Genomic DNA, 18,351 nt, shown 5'->3' on the forward strand with positions numbered 1-18,351 from the left:
GTTTTGGCCATGTGTGATTTGTGTGTATTCTTGTTTAATATTTTTCTAAAATCTCACCTGTGTTGAATCCCTGAAATAGCATTTGATAATACAGTAGAAACAAAAATAGGAATGTTATGAAACCTCAGGCTACACATTGTGCTCTTTGGCTACTGTGAATGCGCAGTAATTCAGTTAAAGTTGATGGGGTAATTTTAATTTACATTGGCACTTAAGGCATGAGTTTGTCCATCAACTGGAAAAAAACATGATTAGGTGTGCGACCTGAGTATCTCACACTGGACTACAATTACAGAAGTGGCTGTGAATATATAATCAAACTAACCTTTTCCCCTATTCTCCAAAAAAAAAGTCTAATGGTGACTTTTCAAGTCACTGTTATTGGTGGTGTTTGTCTACCCAGAAGGAATACTCATTTCTGAGTCTTGAAATTTTTTTTGTGTACATTTAATCTAAACAGTTTCTGATTATATCTGGCACGGAAATGTTCTCCAGGCTTGTAATCTGTTCCCATGTAAGGGACACCCAGGAGTATGTTACTTCATGTATATCAGAAAAGATCAGTTAAAGGCAGCAGTTCCTAATGTGCTATAATACAATTACATTTGGATAAACTACAGCTGTTTTCTACTGTTCCCCTCTTACTTTCATGTGCTCACATCTTTTTTTTTTTTTTTTTTTTTTAAAAAAAAAGCTTCACAAATCCTGAAAGTAAAACTACGCGACAACTATAGTGGTGACAGCTTGCTATACATCTTGGCTGTATGTATCACTAGAATTTTACTGGTTTCAGAAGTAAAATTATTGCAATTATATATTTATATTGGCCTGGTTTAGTTCAGTGAGCATTTTGCTGAAGGACGGAAACATTTAAGGTAATCTTGAGCAAATTCCTGAAAGCAGCCGGTAAGATTAACAGCAGCAGCGTATCCAAGAGCCTTTCATGTAGAAAATGGAACTATTCTGCTTTACCTTAAATATGAGGTCTGGAATAAACTTGAATGATTTGGCTACAAAGCCTTTATTCACACTTGTTTGTGTAAATGTATGCAAAATCCATCAATCTTGCCTTTATGAACCTTATATTTGCTTCAGTTGTGAGTGGTGGAGTTGGTGGTGGTGTTTTTCCTTCACTGATTTGCCATGTGTTATAAGCAGAAAGGCAGGAAAGCTCAACCTTCCAAATGGAATTTGTCTGGCAGGTCAACCAAGGAGGAGGTCGTACAGGAACTAGAAGAGGGGAGGAGGAGGAGAAGACAGCAAAAAGGTTGCAACCTTATGTGGAGAAAAAAAATAAATCGAGCTAATGTGTACAAAGAAAAAGAAATCCATAATACAAGTGTTATCCCATAACTTGGTAACGCGTGTCATCCTGACAAGGATTAGTAAAAGCTTGCCATTTCATCCACACATTTTTTGGGGAAAAGAGAAAGTGCTATTTTGGAGTTGTATAAAATGCGATACTGTTGGTGTGAGTTTTTTGTTAATTAAATAATAAAATCTTCCTTATTTTGGGAAACATTCCAGACAAATCTACATCTCCAAAGAGAACACTGCAGTTACCCACTGTGGCTGATATATAACTCTCTACTAGTTTTTCTCCCATCTATATTTGAATCTTGTGGAACAACTGTTTTCACCTTAACATCTATCAGATGTTATCAGATTTGGTTTTTCTGACTCTCTGTTGCCTTTGCAAGTTAGAGTAAGGCAGAGTTTTGGGTGTCGTACTTTCCTTTTTCTTCCCCTCTGTGTCTGGCCTACTGTTCATGGTTGCGAAGGTGCGTATGTTTGGTTTGCTTTAACTTAACTGTTTTAGATGATGCAGTTTGGGTTTGTGGCATATTCAGACTGCTTCCAATCTCTGTGTTTGGTGTTCATGGAATGAAAGTCATCACTAGACTCCAATGCAAGTACCGATTTGAAAGCCTCATTCATAACTTGGTTTAATAAGTTGTCAGGACGTTTGCTTTAATTTTAGAACTGCACCGATACTTCTAATGGTCTTTTGTTCATTCAAATGATTGTTGTAACTCAGAAAAGAAAAACCCAAAGCCAAAACCCCACCACCATACTGTGGAGTCTTAGGAAGATCACTGATGTCCTCACACAAGATCAACACTACTTTGGGGAAGGCTTAACATTCTTCTGCCACTTTTAAGGAGAGACTGTTCTTCTGAAGTACTTTTTGCCTGCTTTTAGGCTGTTATGCACTTTCATGATTTCTTAACAAACTACTGTTAAAAATGTACTGTAATATGGATTTTGATAAGCGCACATGTATTTAAACAATTCGCTCAGCCTCAGGAAAGCTGGAAAAATCGGATACCTGTTTTGTATCTTGGTTAAAATGTTTGTTACCTACATCCCTAAAGATGGCCAGATAATGTCTAGATCCTGTGAGTGTAACTATTTAAGGTACCAGTATAGTCTGTAACAGGAGGACAGTGTAATTTTACTCTAGGGACTGAGAAAATGGTGCCCTTCTCTTATTTTTCTTAGAGGTATATATAGTCTGAATTGGAGTTTCAAAAGCAAAAAACAGTGATAAACCCCATTTACTGTTTAGGAAAAAAAAATGTTTTCTTTCTTAACACTAGCTTATTCCTATTTTCTTCCTCCTCCTTAAAAAGAGTGTGTGAAATAAGTGTAGAGATATGTGTAGGAAAAACTGTAAAATCTGTTGCTGTACATAATGTTTGCTACTTGACTGCTTTTTCTGTTCCACTTTAATTTTACTGGTTTTGCTAAATATATTTTATATATTTTCCTTCCTGCTTCTTGTGATGGCAGAGTGATTACATCTTTGGGGGGGGGAAAAGCAAAAACTACCATGAGAGGGCTCTGGCCAGAAAATTCCATTAAGTTTACATGTTAGCATGTATCTCAGGGCATTTTTCTGAGAGAAAAGCATAAATCAGGGGCAATATGGCATAGTAAAATCAATGGGGATATTAAAATGTATGACGGTAGAGATACTGGTAATTCTGTTTCAGTTTGTTTTTTTTTTTTAAGTTACTTCTAAAATCTGTTTAAAATGTTGATACTGCTAGATGTTATTAAGTGACTCGTAGTCACTTAAGCGGAGCGCTTTTCAATCTGAAGTCTGTAGCCCTCTTTGTGATCCCTGAATTACTTCCAAGGGATCCACAAAGCCTGGCAAAATAGAAGTCACTGTGATCATGTGTCGCTGTAATGTTTCTAAGAAGATCTGTATCTCCAATCAAGAAAGAGTTGGGAGTCCATAAACTGTTGGAGGATGAAAACTTACTTCTGTACTTGAATTCAGAGAGTGGCTGCAAGCTTTTACAAGGCTGATCGATAATCTGTCCTACTGCGTGACCCAAGGTCTCAGGGAGCTGCGATGCACCTGGCCTGCAGAGCTACCCCACGGGGCTCTGACGCAGGTTTTATCCTGCATCTGCAGGAGAACAGCTCGGTGCTGAAAGAAAAAGTGCAGTAAGCCTCTCTTTACAAAGATCAGATGTTGCAGGTTGTTCTGCAAGTAGAGTATTTGCACTTCTATTATTTTCCATCTTCAGAAGTAGGATTACGTTGATGTTAACTAGAAGTAATCCTTGTATGGTTGTAAAGCATTGCATGCTTGGCTGCCTTCCAACTGAAATGTGCAGTTGGCTTGCCAGCCCTAAAAATGTCGAGATTTGGTGTGTGTGGGGGGGGGGAGACACGCTATTAAGAAATTTTTTTAGACTTCATGGCAACAGCAGAGATTCTACAATTGGAATTTAATAATCTATTTTCATATTAGTTAAAACCCATTATACTTTTTCGTATGGTTATGGTTTGTGCTACAGCAAGAGGACTCAAAAAGTATAGACTTTCATAAGTAAAGAAAACAAATACAATAGACTGTAAAATAAAAAGATGACCCTCAAAACCACAAAAGCCATGAGTAACAAGTTGCTGTTACTTACCAGGATAGAACTGTGTTTTTAAAAACTGTTTTCATGCTCTGTTCCTGATCTGGTCTGACATAGAGTACTAGCAAATGTATTAGTATAGTAGCAGTGGTCTATATCATCAGGTTCGTCTTCGAGACGCCAGTGTCACTGCTGTGTGACGTGGGTCTGTTGGTGAAAGGATAGGGGAGATAGCTTAACTAGAAATACCTTTCTGAAAAAAAAAAAAGAGATTAGGAAACAATAAAACCTAATTATTAGTAAGAAATCTCTTGCAGGGTGCACTTTACAGGTGTTCGCATATTTGTGGTTCGTTTGTCCTCACATCCCAAAGAAGCTGTACTGCAAGATGTAACCTGTTTTCCTTCCCACAGTGTCACTCCAGCTCCTCCTGAGCTTTCCTTCTAGAACCATCTTGTAACACAGATTCAAGATCGTGAGCTGTGTGTTTGTTGCCAAGTACTATCTGATACCATAACCTAAATAATGTCACTCTGCCTGCCCCCCCCAAGCCCCCGCACAGCCATGTGCCCTTACATGATCTCTGTAACCCTCCTGGTGAGGAGGTGTCGCTCATCACGGGGGGAATGTTGCTCTGGGAAATCAGGACTGAGAATATGCGCCTGCCCGTCTCCTCTGTCCTTTCATTGTCAGCCCTGTGCGGAACGTTTTTCATGTAAAATGCTTTACAAACATGTATGAAATAAGAGAATTACTTAAATGTCACTTTGTAGAATCTAAACCAGATTTCTTACTGTGCTCAGTAATATTCTGCAGGTGTCGGATAACTGTCACTTTGCAGCAATGCAGGGAAAAGGGTTTTTTTTGTTTTAAATTACAGCAGTGGTGGTGACATGAATGGATGTGGGTGCACTCCATCTAGGACAGTCTTCTATGCTGGGATGAAGACCTTTTTTGGCATTTCAAAGAAGCCAGAGGAGGTAATGCACTGGATGCCAGATCCAGACTACTTGGAATTCATTTAAAACCAAATGGAAAAGCCCACAGTTCTCTAATGCCATGCAAAGTATCATTTCTAAAATGGAAAACTAAGTGATGTAAAAAGTACGGGGATCTGAAGGAAAAACCAGCCTATCCCCACATCCTGCTCTGGCAAGAAAATTTTATTCTCCGCTGCCTGCGTAAGCTGTGCTGCAAAAATATTTTATCAGAATTTAGTGTTTCTGTCTTCTAGGGAAATAGTTCTGCTCTGCTTTTTGGTGCCCAGTGCTGAGCCTGGGACTTTCTGTTCAGCCACAAGCGAAGTGTTGCAGCAGATAAAGATTCAACAGGTTATAGGTAAAACAGCAGTTTCTTATTCAACTCATTGCTGATAGGCACATCTATCTAGCTCTGGAGCATGGGGGGGAGTCTGCTGTTGGGTTAATTATAATTAATCTGAGTTGGCTTATAGGGGAGTCACTGAACAATAGGAAGACAGGAGGAAGTTCTTAAGTTTTTGTTTTGGGACAATGAGATGACAAGAAGTGCCAGACAGGCACATGGTGCCTGTCATGAAAAACAGGGAGATGAGGAGTTTGTATGCCCAAAGAGAAAGATTCGGTGAATTAGTTGGAACAAGCAAAGTACTTTAAAACTTGTTACCTTTTGAAACTGTCTAAGAAGCAGCTCGACTCCTGCCTGTATGCAAGAAAGGGAGCTTGTTCAAACTCGATCATGTTTAATTCAAAGGGAGAGACGGGACAGGCAAGCCAGGTCTGGAAAAACGGTGTGGGGAGCTGGGCTGCTGCTGGAGGTAACAGCTCGTGGCTTTTCACTGCTTGGCATTTGGCTCGAGATACATCGCGATTTCGAAGTCTAACACGACTGGCTACCTGCGCGTGTCTAACCTGAGCTACATGCTACCTAAGATTTCTGTATCCCTGGAACCAACCCTTCAAACCCGCGCCCGCCTCTGCAGGAGCGGGAGGGAAGGAGGCGGGAGCCGGCCCCGCTGCGGGCCCCGAGGAACGGCGGTCACGGCGGTGCCTCTCCGCGGAGCTCGCACGGTGCCCGCGAAGCTTGGACACCCTCCTGCAGATCGCTTTAAAGCCACCCGAAGCACCGCGGCGGTGACAGGCGCGGCGAGGCCAAGGCTTCCCTCCGGGTGCCGGCGGAGCAGCGCCCCGGCAGCCCCCCTCAGGCGGCTGCGCCCCGGGCCAGGCGCCTCCGGCCCCGGCAGGCGGACCCCCGCCAGAGCGCGTACGTGGCCGGGAGGGGGGCGAGGTGGCGGCGGCAGCCGTTGGCGCTGCGCGGCCGTTGGCGCCGCGCGGCCCGGCCCGGGCAGCGCGGAGCGGCGGGAGCGGCCGGGGAGGGCGGGACCCGGCCCGGCCCCGCCCCGCCCGTTGCAGCCAATGGGGGAGCAGCTCCTGGGAGCCCCGCCCCGCAAGTCCCAGGCAGGGGGCGCGCGGCCCCGCTGCGCGCGGCGCTGGGGCGGGGCGGGGGAGGCCCGCGTGCGCGGAGGGATCCGGCGGCCGGTGAGTGGGGAGAGGAGGCGGGCTCGGCTGGGCGGAGTGGCGCGGTCCCTCCGCCCGCCTTTCCTCCCCGAGCGGGCGGCCGGCGGGGCTGGGGCCTGCTCTGCCCCCGGCCCGGGTCTCCCGCCGGCGGAGGTGGCGTTTGCGGGCCGGGGGGGCGGGGGGCCTCCCAGCGGGACGGCCTTTAGCGCCCCGGGCCTGGGGGCGGTGCGTCCCCGCCCTGCGCCGCCCCCAGCGCGGAAGGGGCTGCTGGGGCGGCGGGGAGGGGGAAGCCTCCCGGCAGCGTCGGGGCAGCGCGGAGCCTCCTGCCGAGCGGCCGCGCTCGGCCCCCGCCGCCCCGGGCGGGTGGTGGCCGAGGAGGGGGCTGGTGGGCGGTGGTGGGCTCGCCGCTGCGGGGCCGGGCTCGCCAGGCTAAGCCCTCGCACCAGGAGAGGCGCGGGGCTTCTGCGGCTCGAAGCAGTTAAATACAAGAGGGAACAGGGAAAAAGGGCCTGCTTCAGAAACTGTGTTTCGTCAGGCACGGGCAGGATAGCAGCGGTTGTGAGTCCAGCTCCTCCTCTGACTGTGCCTAATAAAGAGGATGAGAATTGGGCTAGAATGCATCATACTTTCCTTCTCCTTCAAGTAGCCACCTGGCTTCCAGACCTTACTTTTTGAGTCCAGTGCAGCGCTTCTACATATTTAGTAATCCTCTGAGAGTTTCTCTTCTATAAACTTTTCTGTGTCGCTTTGAAGCACTGTGAAGTTTCGTCACCGATGGGGATTCTGTAGCTCAGCAACACCTCGTGTCAAGAACCAGCTCCTTTTGATTCTTTCTTTGAACCAGGCTCTTGCAGCCTACGCTTGTTGCCTTGGAAAACAGCAGTTGGTCTCTGCCCATGGTGTTCATGCCCCTCGCGATTACAGGCTCTGTCATACCCCTTCTCGGTTACTTCTTCCTCGTACTCATTCCTCTGCAAAAGCTATTCTAGTCTTCGGATGTCTCGCTAACCTTCTTGAACCTTTTCTATTTGCAGTATTTTCTCTGCTTTTCGTTGAGATGAAGGGACCAGAACTGCTGTTTTGTTTTGTTCTGTATGTGCTGGTGCCTTCAAGCTCTTGGCAGATCCATTTACATTTCTTTGTAAATTCTACTCAGTCATGTTCTCATCAGACACCATTCCCACTCAGGCAGGAAACTTCGGGATTATGATATGTAATTCTGCAAAAACATGATATCAGGGTTTGGTGGCAGCCAGAAAAACACATCAAATGTTAGATTTTTTTAGGAAAATAGACTGTAACAGAAAACGTCATAAAATTACAGCATATATGTGTCATCACCCATATCTTAGATACTGCGTAGACTTCTAGTCTCCTCATCTCAAAAAAGGGTATATTAGAAGTGTTTGACAAGGATGAGCAAATGCATGGAAAGACTTTTGTCAGCCGGTCAATGGAGTGGGTTAAGACCCGCCAACTTGCGGAGTGAGGGAAGGGGGATGACTTACAGGTGTCTGTGAAATGACATGGAGTGGTGTGGGGAGAGTGTGTAAGGGCTGAACCATTTGCTTTCTCTTCTGATACATGAAGTATTTGCATCATGTGAAGCTAGTAGCTATGTTCACAGCAAGAAGAGGTAGTTATTCGTAAAATAAAACTTTGTACTAGCTGACATTATAGACTAAAAAACTTTATGTGAATTTAAGGGATACTGGACAAGTGTCTCTAAGAGAACTGCATTCACAGAATAAAATCACTTCAGATGCAGAAACAACTCACTTAGTGGAAAATGGTTAAAGTCTGGGAGAGTATAGAGTGGGGAGGTATCACATATACTTGCCTTATCTTGCTCCTTCTGAGACAGCTGCTTTTGGCTGCCTTCAAGATAGAAGAATGACCAGTATCAACCCTTGATCTGATCTAGTATGGCTTTCCTCTTGAACCATTTGCCATGGATATTAACAAAAAGTTCTCCAGACTTAATCCTGAAATGGACCTGTTCTCAGATGTGTGGGAGGTGAGCTTCTCCTGGTTTACAAATCCTGCCTTGTCCCTCTTTCCCTACTCCACAAAAGCATTAATATATAACAAAACTGCTTCAGGTTTGTGTGCTGGTTTGTCAGTTCTGCTTTTCTGATGTCCCCCAGCTTGGCCATGCTGTTCAGGGGCCCAAAAACTGGGCTCCAAAAACTTGAGGTTTTGAGTTTTTCCCAGTTGACTGCAGGGGAACAAGCTGGCTGCCTGTGCTTAAGGATGACCTCTCAGATGTTTAAGAAGTTTTGATTTGTATTAGGAGACTCTACAAAACAGATGCAGGTTTGGCCTAGCATTTCTCTGTTTCCTTCTGGCTAGACTATGCTAGCTAGCAGGGGGACTTTTTTCTCTAAATTACTTTAGACTGATGTAGTTCATACACTTTGTCCTGTCAGTCATTCCTGTAAAAGTGCATTTGGCAGTACTCCCAGTGTCTTGTCAAATCATTGACAATTAACTCTTTTCAGGATTTAAAGATCTGAAAAATTGTTTCCAGTAGGAGAGATGCTTTCTCTGGGCTTTTACTATGGTTGGGACAGACTCCCACAGCACCTACGTCTGGGTTAGTTTGGCCACTCCTCCCATCACTGTCTGGGGACGGGGTATTTGGATGCCTGTACACGTTAAGGAGCTGAAGCTTGAGCAGAGCCCAGTACCTCCCTGGTTTTAAGGTAGTAGGGCACGTGTCCAACCTTTTAGTAACTTTCCAGTCCCTCTGATCGGGACTTGTTCACCTCCAAGCAGGTGGTTGCAGCCCTTCAGGTGATTTTCATTACAGTTGCACACCATTGTCCAGCTTTTCTTGACGTGTGTTGCAAACAGCATAGACGATGAGCTGTTTGTCTCAAATACTGACTTGGGTGGCTTGGGAGAAACACAGAGAACTGTATTTAACTCCATTCCATGCTGTCTGCCTTTAGATCCAAGTTACTGTAGAATAAAATCTTTTCTGAAGTTGCACATGTGCTTTTTATATTCTTGGTAAAACATCTAAGGGGCTAACACAATTCTCTTCCTCCCCCCTCCCAGTGATGAGCAGGGTGGCTTTCCAGTTGGAAAGCCTTGTCCTTTCAGTAGTCTTTCCTCTCCCCTTCAGCTAAGGGGCATCTTAGTACAATGAGATGACATCTTTAGGGTACCATAAAAGAATGAGCATTGGAAACTGGCAGAGCAGCAACGTGTCCTTCTGCTTGTACACTTACCAAACAGTATTTCCAAGTTGCATGGGCATTGGGGAGGCCTGACTTACAGACATGAGTTAGGTTGATGCTACCTCTTTGGCAGAGAAATGTGAGCCAGTCAACTTCAGTGCAATCTATTGGCAAAAGCTCTGAAGAAGCAGTTGTGTACTTTACAATGAGAGTATTTTTTGAGGTGGCTTTGTAAATACGGATCCCGCCTCCTGCCTGCCTTCCCCCACAGAAGAGGAGCTTCCTCTTGAGTAGTGCTGTGGATCTAGCAGGATCTGACCTCTGGAGCAAGCTACGTTTTCTGTCTTTATGGGGTGAGCAATGGTGCAAGGGCACACGGGGCACTTGCCTCAGCTGACCTGGTGACTGCAGGTTTCCAGACTTTTCTGGATAGGGGCACACAGTTACATTGGGGCGTAGGAACCGCGCTCTATCTCAGAGAGTACTGGTTTCCTCATGATCATAACTTCATAATTACGGGTGGACCGAATGTACAGGGGACCAAAGACTGTAGGAATTTTTGAGTGAGTTAATTTCTCCATAGTGTTCCTTCTAACTTGGGTTTTTTTTTCTCCACTTCAGAATTTGGCTATATAAAATCAGAGTTTTCATACATGACAGCTGGAAACTAATGTTAAATAGATGCAATACTCTTGTGTAGACAAGGCCTTGGAGTCTCCTGTGCTACTATTTTACTTGGTATTAGCTCTTTTCATGTATTTTTTGTTTTCTTTTAAGAGCTTTCACTCTGTAGTGATGACATTTACCTGAACAGTTCATCAGCTAATAAGAGAGGGATTGAGCTGTGTAGAGGGGAAGGCACGAAGGAGTCTGCAGGCACCTCCACCCCATTCATCCTGCCTGCTGCACTGTGAGAGCCACATGGTGTAGTTGGTCACCTCACTTTTCCTGTTTTATGGGTAGATCTGGCCCTTTAGAGGCCAGTAGCATTCAAATTTGCCATTTTACCCTATGAACACAACCCTGCCTGTTCATGTTCTACTGTATCTGTGGGAGCTTACCCCCTTTTTTTCCTGCTTTCCTTCAGATGAACTTTGACATCACCATGAGTCTTATTTTTCCAAACTCTGTATGCAGTGTTCTTGAGCTATTCTTGGAGATCTGATTTCTTGTTTTGCTTTTTAATTAGGTGGAAACGCAACACCTAAGCTAAGAGTTAATAGTAAAGAAGATTTGTCATGTTGCTAGTTTTAAACCTTGTATTCCTATTAATACAAGGGTTTCATGTAGGTAATATGGCTCTATCAGCAACGTATGTGTTACGAACGCTCTGAATCCCAGGGCATTCCTAAAATGCAACCCTGTCCCCCCATGGGGCTCTCGTAGAGAGCCTGTGTGAGGACAGAGAGCCGGCTGCTCCTGGGGAACCCAGGGGCTGGGGCAAGCGCGGATGGGCCAGCTGGAGCCTCAGGGCTCCAGGGCCTGGGGAGTTAATAGAGTTTAAAGGTTCTCTAAGCGCCAGAGGCACTGTGGGTTTCTCTGCTTCCTCTCGTCGTCCATCCCCCCAAAAATTTTTAGGGTTTTTTCTGGACTTGAGAGCAGTGAACACTCTGGGAGGGGCATAGATGGGCTTTCAAACAGTAGAACTTTCTCCCTTGAAGGCAAAGGAATTTACAAGTCTTGTTCACATAAACTCACTTACTTTAATAGTTTTCTGATGTAGTTCTTGAGCATGAAAATGTGTTCATGCTAATGACCTAAGTCAGTATATGTAGACAACATATGTATGTTCAGAAAAATACCTTGAATTTTGAAAGTGTTCTTAATAGATGTACAGCATATTTCTACCATATGTTCTGAGTTGCCTCTCACTGCAACCTCACAGATAATTACTGCTTGGTTCCTAAGACTTTAATTTACAAACCAGAAGGAAGACTATTAAAAAATCAACTAAAAAAATATTTATAGAAAAAAGATGCCTGTGGCTGTATGCCTTTTTATCTACTGAAACAATGGGTAATGCTTCATCAGCAATTTTATCTGTGAGGGTTTCATTTCATGGGCATGGATTTAATCCTTGCAAATGCCTATATAGGCTCACTGAACATAAAATCAAAATTTCAACTTTTGACTTAGAACTGCAGGTTTGCATCTGTTTCTGTTTCTTAGTGTCAAAGCATAGATGTGTCCTTGCCTAGGTGATAATAGCAAACCAGATTACTACATGTATGATGCACATAATAAAAAAGCAAGTTGTGAGATGAGGAGTGATTTTAAATGTCTAACATCTGTCCTAACAGAAAAAGTTCCTGTATGGGGCCTAAAATGGATTGTAGCATTACATATTGTTAGAGCATTGTTGATAGAAACTATATTATCTGTGTGAACTTGCAGTAATTTTAATAGTAAATACTTTAAATAATACATAATTTATAAATAATTTTAAAGCATTTATGTTTTATTCAACAAAAAAATAGGGACAAAATTAGCTATTTGGGTTTTACTAGGTAGCTTGCCTCCAGAATTCTCCTCTTGCGTGAGGCTAGTGGCATAGATGGGTCTTTAGGCTCTGAACGATTCCCTGTTTGGCCAACCTGGCCTGAGAAGACAGCAAGTCAATAAACAATACTCTGGAAAAGCCAAGCACTTTACTCTTACCACATGTAGGTGAGTACCGCATCAGCGGAATGGCAGAGTAATTACTCTAGTGAATACTGATGAGTTATCTCGCAGTGGCAGGTTAATGGTACCATTTTTCCAGCAAGTAGGGAGTAGGTGTGTTTTAGGAAATGTCTTGAAAGCTTCTGCTAGGGCGAGCAGCACAGAGGGAAGGGTGGAAGGGGAGGAGACCCCGAATTCTGGAGTTCTGGTAATGCAGGGAAGGGGGAGAAGAAAACCCGTGAGCAGCCATACTTCAAATTATACTTAACTTTTGAAGCTACACACGGTTCAGATGGCACGCGGTTCTCTCAGTGACTTCTGCATGAAGGCAGGCGTACGCCCGTTTCCAAGTTCTGCTGAAGTCATTGCTCGTGTACTGGTTCTCAGATCAGACACAGAGAAAATGGGTTTCTTGAGAGAAGAATCTTCTCCGCTTTTTTCCAGTACTTCTCACAAGCCGAGTTCCTGGTTTTGTCCCGCGAGGTGGCACTGTCCCTCTGGGAAGGACACCAGCGCTCCAGCTTTCCCTCTGGGCAGATGCTGCTGAGCTGCCTGGGGTGCGCAGGCTTGAGTGATACTGTGCAGCATAACCCAGGTCAAGAGGTCTCTGAAAATGCCTGTACTTTTCCCTTACCATATACTGTGTCTTTCTGATACGAGTTATGTCCGTGTTCTTATGCACAAAATACACAGTTTTTCAGTCAAGTAGTATTGCCTTAGACAAACATCTTCTTGAGCTTCTTGCCTGCTTTTGTTCGTAGAAGGTTTCAGGCATTCAGAGGAATCTTTTTATGGTGTGGAAGTTAAAGCCAGGTGATGCTCATACTAGAATGCTAGTTTACTTCATTTTGAGTCAGAATTGTGTGACTTTCGAACATTGGAAGGAAAGACCAGTAGCTATCATTATTTCTAGGAAGGAAGGGAATAATTTCTATAGGATTTGACAAACCCACTAAAGGGGGGGGGTTTTTTGTGCAAGCTGATACAAAAAGGGTGTATGGATTCAGGAAATCAAGAACTGCAATGACAACTTCCCTGTAAGAATACAACGCAATTGTGTTGGACAGAAAGGGAACAGTGTTGCTGCTGTTCCTGAATTCTCTCTGGAGATCTGTTATTTCCAATCTGCCTCTCACTGGTTTAAGAGCTCCTAAGTAGAGGAAACATGTTTTCTCTTGTTAGGAGACTTTCCTAGCTAGCTGTTACACTAAGTCTGCATTGTCGGTGGAGGTGGTTTTACCTCAGGAGACTATGCCATTATAAAAAGCATTCACCATCGAAAAGGGTTAATTTAATTAGGTTTTTTTTTTTTCCTCTGGTTGACGTCTAGAAAAATGGATGATGATGATGATGATGACATTCCCCAGCTTTCATCCCATACATTGGCTGCCCTCCAGGAGTTCTATCTGGAACAGCAGCAGAGAGAGGGCATGAAGACCTCCCAAGGGTTTAATCAATATTCCATTGGCTCAATAGAAGAAGACTGGGTAAGAAACTATAAACTTCAGTGAATGAAGCAGTTAGAGGAGTAGCCTTTACCAAGTTTCTTTTGTGGATGGATGATGAAATGAAATTAAAAAGAGGAACACTCAAGATGTTTCTAGAGGAGCAAAATCAAACTATTCATGCACAGCAACACTGTAGGGATATTTGCTTGAATATTAAATCTGGGTATAGCTGTCTGTTCTACGTGTGCTTGGGGGGTACAAACTGAAATTACATGGAGAGGGAGTAAAGCTACCAACAGAAGCATCTATCCCTTCTGGAAATTTTAACTCCAGCCTGGCATGTGAAGGTAGTAAAGATTTTTCCCTGACTTTGAGACAAACACAGTGTAACAAGATCAAGTGATCTTTCACATCGTATTTCTTTCTGTGTTTTATTTCTTTGGTTTTGTGGATGGTTGCTTTGCTGCTTTTTTTTCTTCTGACAGACTGATTCTTGATTTGTCTCTGGGTTGGTTTTTTTTTAGTCTTCCTTTTTCTGATCTCTTCCGACTTAGTACTTTTATCCTTTATTTCCTTCTATACTGTCATTTTTCAGGTTCCATTTTCCTCTTCCACTAACGTAACTCAATTTAAGAGCACATAAATATTTTCCATCTGCATATTGGGTTTGAACTAACCTCGTCAGTGATTTTGCATTACTTGGTTTTCCTGATACTGTAGTAAATGCTTTGCAAACACAGTGTAAGCTACCTGCTGCGTGTCGCTGGATTACAGAAGTAAAAGACTGTAAGGAAAACAGTCACCTTTCCAGCTTTACAGTTTGTGAACTGAGAATTTGCTATGGATTTTGGTTTTCTTCAACTCTGACTCACCACACCTACCTGTACATAGCACAGGCAGAAGATTTGATGTTGTTTGTAATTGTGCGTTGCATTTCTCAGCAACTGAGCCAGTTTTGGTACAGTGATGAAACTGCATCGTGCCTGGCTAATGAAGCGGTTGTGGCAGCTGGAAAAGGTGGCAGGTAGGTTTTAATAATTACATTGTAGATTTAGCATGTCTTTTCTGTAAGTATTTTGTTTCTACTATGTAGACAGACCATGCAGTTCAATTCATTACTCATTGTACTTCATCTTTGTTCAACTGAGATATTGCAGAAATGCTTTGATGTTGTTTAATTAATAGTTCATACTGACCTTACTATTTAGCATTTCATTGAATGTTGTAGGCTCTGCCTTGTAAAAGTTTACTATGAATCATTTTATTTTTTGAGAAACACAAAGAGCTCCAAAACATATTAATGACTTGTAATTCTTTTCTGTTTTCGTACAATGTTTCTGTAGAACAGATGGAAAAACTTGGGTTTCTTCCTACTTCTCTAAGAAGTTATTTTTAATTTTAAGTTTTCCAGTATATTTCCTTGCTGTTCTGAAACAGGATTTTCTCTGTAGTTAAGCTCAAGGTCTTTGTGCAGCATGGAGGTTGAACAGGTGATAGCTTTAATACTTAAAACTCTGTTATTAAAGTAATTATTTGTTAGAATGGAGGAAGAATAGCTTACATTTTTGGGACTAATGTTTAAAGTGTTTTCCCAAAGCAGCCCTGAGGATTGTTGTAGGGGGTTTTTTTGTTGTTGTTGCTGCTTGCCTTTTAAATTAGTATTCTAAGTTATTGTCTCTTTTTCAGGATAGCATGTGTTAGCGCACCGAGTGTGTACCAGAAACTGAAAGAACAGGATGGTAAAGATTTTTCAGTGTGTATACTGGAGTATGACAGAAGGTTTTCTGTATATGGAGAAGAATTTATCTTCTATGACTACAACCACCCTTTGAACTTACCTGAAAATCTCCTGCCACACAGTTTTGACATCGTAATAGCAGATCCACCCTATCTGTCTGAGGAATGTCTGCAAAAAACTGCAGAGACCATCAAATACTTAACAAAAGGAAAGATTCTGCTTTGCACAGGTATAATTAATAAAAATGTTAGGTCACCATTAAGCATCTTTTTCTCTCAAAAGACAAACTTACTCAAGTGAGAAAAATACTAACTCAATAATACTAATTTATGGTTAATTTAAGGAGGAATATGTATGCTTTTTATTGGAATACTGTAGTTCAACCTTTATTTTAAACTGAAGGCCTGTGGTTTTTCATAGTTGAAGTCAGTACTTTTTTCATATGGCATTACAAGTTTTACTGAATTTTTGAAGAATTGTAAGATCATCCTGCAAAGTTCCAGAATTATTTTTTTCTTGTAAAAGGGCCGCTCTCCATAATTGCAATGATTGAAATCTGGGTATGACAAATATAGGTGGAACTTATTGTTAATGTCTTATTCAGTAACCTTACAAATTTGTGATTTTTTAAACATGTCAGTAGCTGCAGGATTTCAGCTGCCACATACTACTTGGCATCTAAGGTGAGCTAAGTAGAAAGAATGACAAATAGGTTGGAATGGCCTTTGCTGAGTAAAGTGGGATGATTTTAGCTAAGTCTTGAAAAGAAAAACAAAGTCACCTTTTTTTTTTTCATACTACCTGTCCTTACTGGTAAACATAGAAATTGTAGTGTGAATGAACGTATGAGGGGATTCTGCCACTGTGATTCAAGTAAAGAGATCTTAGGCACTGAAATACAGCAGGAAGAATTAAAAAACAGTGATACGAGCAGTGAAACTGGATAACTTACCAACTGTACTCATAGGTCTTTCTTTATGAAGATGCACTTGCTGGTTTAAGAAGCTATGAGTATCTGCCTTAGTCATGGTGTTTCTTAAACTGTAATCTTACTACAAGATATCTGAAGACATCGAGGCAACTTTTGCAAAAAAACAACGGACAAAAACCTATACGTACAATTTGAGGGAATTCAAGCAGGCAAAATAAAGAAAGATTAAAGTAACATATGGCCATAGAAAGCCTACTTTTTTGTTTAATTGCACGTGGCAGTCATGCACAAGGATGGTTCTGAGAAATTTTTTCCCTTACATGGATAGGTGGTCCTTCAGTTTACAAAGTTTGAGAAATACTGCTCAAGGAAGTGATTTCTCAGTGTGTAGCTGTAAATATTGCACTGCGGTTTATTTAAGTGGAAGAGTGTATGTAATCTTCGCATTTCCCATGGCTCCCTACCATGTAATTTCTTTGGCATGTAGCAAGAAGATTGAGTTCAAGTTTCTGTTTTCTATAAAAGGGGCACTGATCTTACGCTCTACCTATTTTTATGAAACTTCTTGGACATTCGTTTCCTTGGGGCGTCTTCCATTCTTTCAGATTTATTTTACATTTCCCAGTAGATTCAGTTGTTAAAGAGGACTGACAGCGTAGCTGCTTTAAGCCTTGCTTCCTTAAAAAAAGCAGGCTCTATATATATACATTTGGGAGGAGCTAATAAAAAAGCCCAAAACGTTGTGTTACCCTTTTTTTCATCGACTACTAATTATTTTTGCTGCAGGTGCAATCATGGAGGAACAGGCAGCAAAGCATCTTGGTGTGAAGATATGCAAGTTTATTCCAAAGCACTCACGAAATTTAGCCAATGAATTTCGATGTTACGTGAACTATGCTTCTGGACTGGACTGATTCTCATAAGAAGATCTACAACTTTTTCAGTCAAGCTCCTTTCTGGTTTTTTATCAGTGACTCCACATTTCTCAATGCTGAAATACTCAGCTCCAAGTACAGTTTTCTGGGCTAGTTTTAATCAACACGGTGTGACAGCCTTTGTCTTTTAAATGTGTAAGCATTTGCAGTTACTGTGTTTTGTATCTTACCTATTAGGTAAATAGGGACCAAACAATGCAGGTGCTGGATAATGGGAACTTCTCTGTTAGAGTTTCATTCTAACTGGTAGTTTTTCCCATTCAAGGACTCTTCAGTGACCTCTCTGAAGTGATTTTAGCTGGTTGGCTTATAACAACACATAGGTGCTTGCCTCACAGACATCAGAATTCTCATTGCATCAGAACTGCTGAGTTGGTAGCTAGTGGGTGGTTGAAAGAGCATGAATAGTGGTTTCCTTTCAATCTTGAGAGATGCTCCCTTAGTAGAAGCACTGAGGGATGTTTGTCCTGAACATGTCATGTGTTTTCACATTCATTATCCAGCAGGCTGATGTTTTATAAAGGAAAACTAGAAGATAAGATAGGTTTCCTCCTGGGGAAGCCTCTCCAGTTGCCTTTCATAATAATCAGAACTACCTACCAGCTGCCAAGTAAGATAAGACCTGCTATCCACAATTGTTGCCAGACTGGCTTTTTAAAAACTTGTAGTTATTATTTCACTTTTTCTCTAAAGCCTTGTCACAAACCCAGACTTTCTTTTTGTGAAAGAGAAGATCTATTTTGTCATCACTTACCACCATATAAACTTGTGTATGTATGTATGCTGTACTAGAAAAAAGTAACGGAAGTTGTTAAAGGTCTCTTTGCAGAAGTACGGTGTGTTTATTTTGCGATGTTTATGTGTTGGCACAACAGAAGGTCATGAGCTTTTAAAAAAACACACAACTAGGCTGTTCTATTTACTAATTAAGCTAATCTCCAGAGGTGGTATAAACCTGGTGTCTCCTTGAAAAAAGCACAATAAGGATTTCCCCATTAGAGAGAGTTTTACTTTCATTAATAATCCTATACATTAGTCAGGCCAAATCACCTGGAATATGAAGTAATTACTAGTGCT

General features: G+C 42.3%; 1 protein-coding gene across 1 annotated transcript; it reads left to right on the forward strand.

Annotated features, from left to right (window-relative positions):
- The first annotated feature begins 13,556 nt into the window (after positions 1-13,556).
- On the forward strand, positions 13,557-17,253 carry EEF1AKMT1 (EEF1A lysine methyltransferase 1). The gene is made up of 4 exons (XM_009481059.2): positions 13,557-13,709; positions 14,612-14,694; positions 15,357-15,637; positions 17,126-17,253. The coding sequence occupies exons 1-4, from the start codon at positions 13,557-13,559 to the stop codon at positions 17,251-17,253; spliced, it is 645 nt and encodes a 214-aa protein (XP_009479334.1).
- Positions 17,254-18,351: the final 1,098 nt, after the last annotated feature.

The sequence above is a fragment of the Pelecanus crispus genome, chromosome 1 (assembly GCF_030463565.1).
Source record: "Pelecanus crispus isolate bPelCri1 chromosome 1, bPelCri1.pri, whole genome shotgun sequence".
Classification (NCBI taxonomy): Eukaryota; Metazoa; Chordata; class Aves; order Pelecaniformes; family Pelecanidae; genus Pelecanus; species Pelecanus crispus.

Bases quoted from the DNA above. Each gene is read 5' to 3' on its own strand.
- EEF1AKMT1 (XM_009481059.2), top strand. From the start codon at position 13,557: ATGGATGATGATGATGATGATGACATTCCCCAGCTTTCATCCCATACA. The intron at 14,695-15,356 runs GTAGGTTTTAAT...TCTCTTTTTCAG, and splicing joins GCAGCTGGAAAAGGTGGCAG to GATAGCATGTGTTAGCGCAC. The intron at 15,638-17,125 runs GTATAATTAATA...TTTTTGCTGCAG, and splicing joins AAAGATTCTGCTTTGCACAG to GTGCAATCATGGAGGAACAG.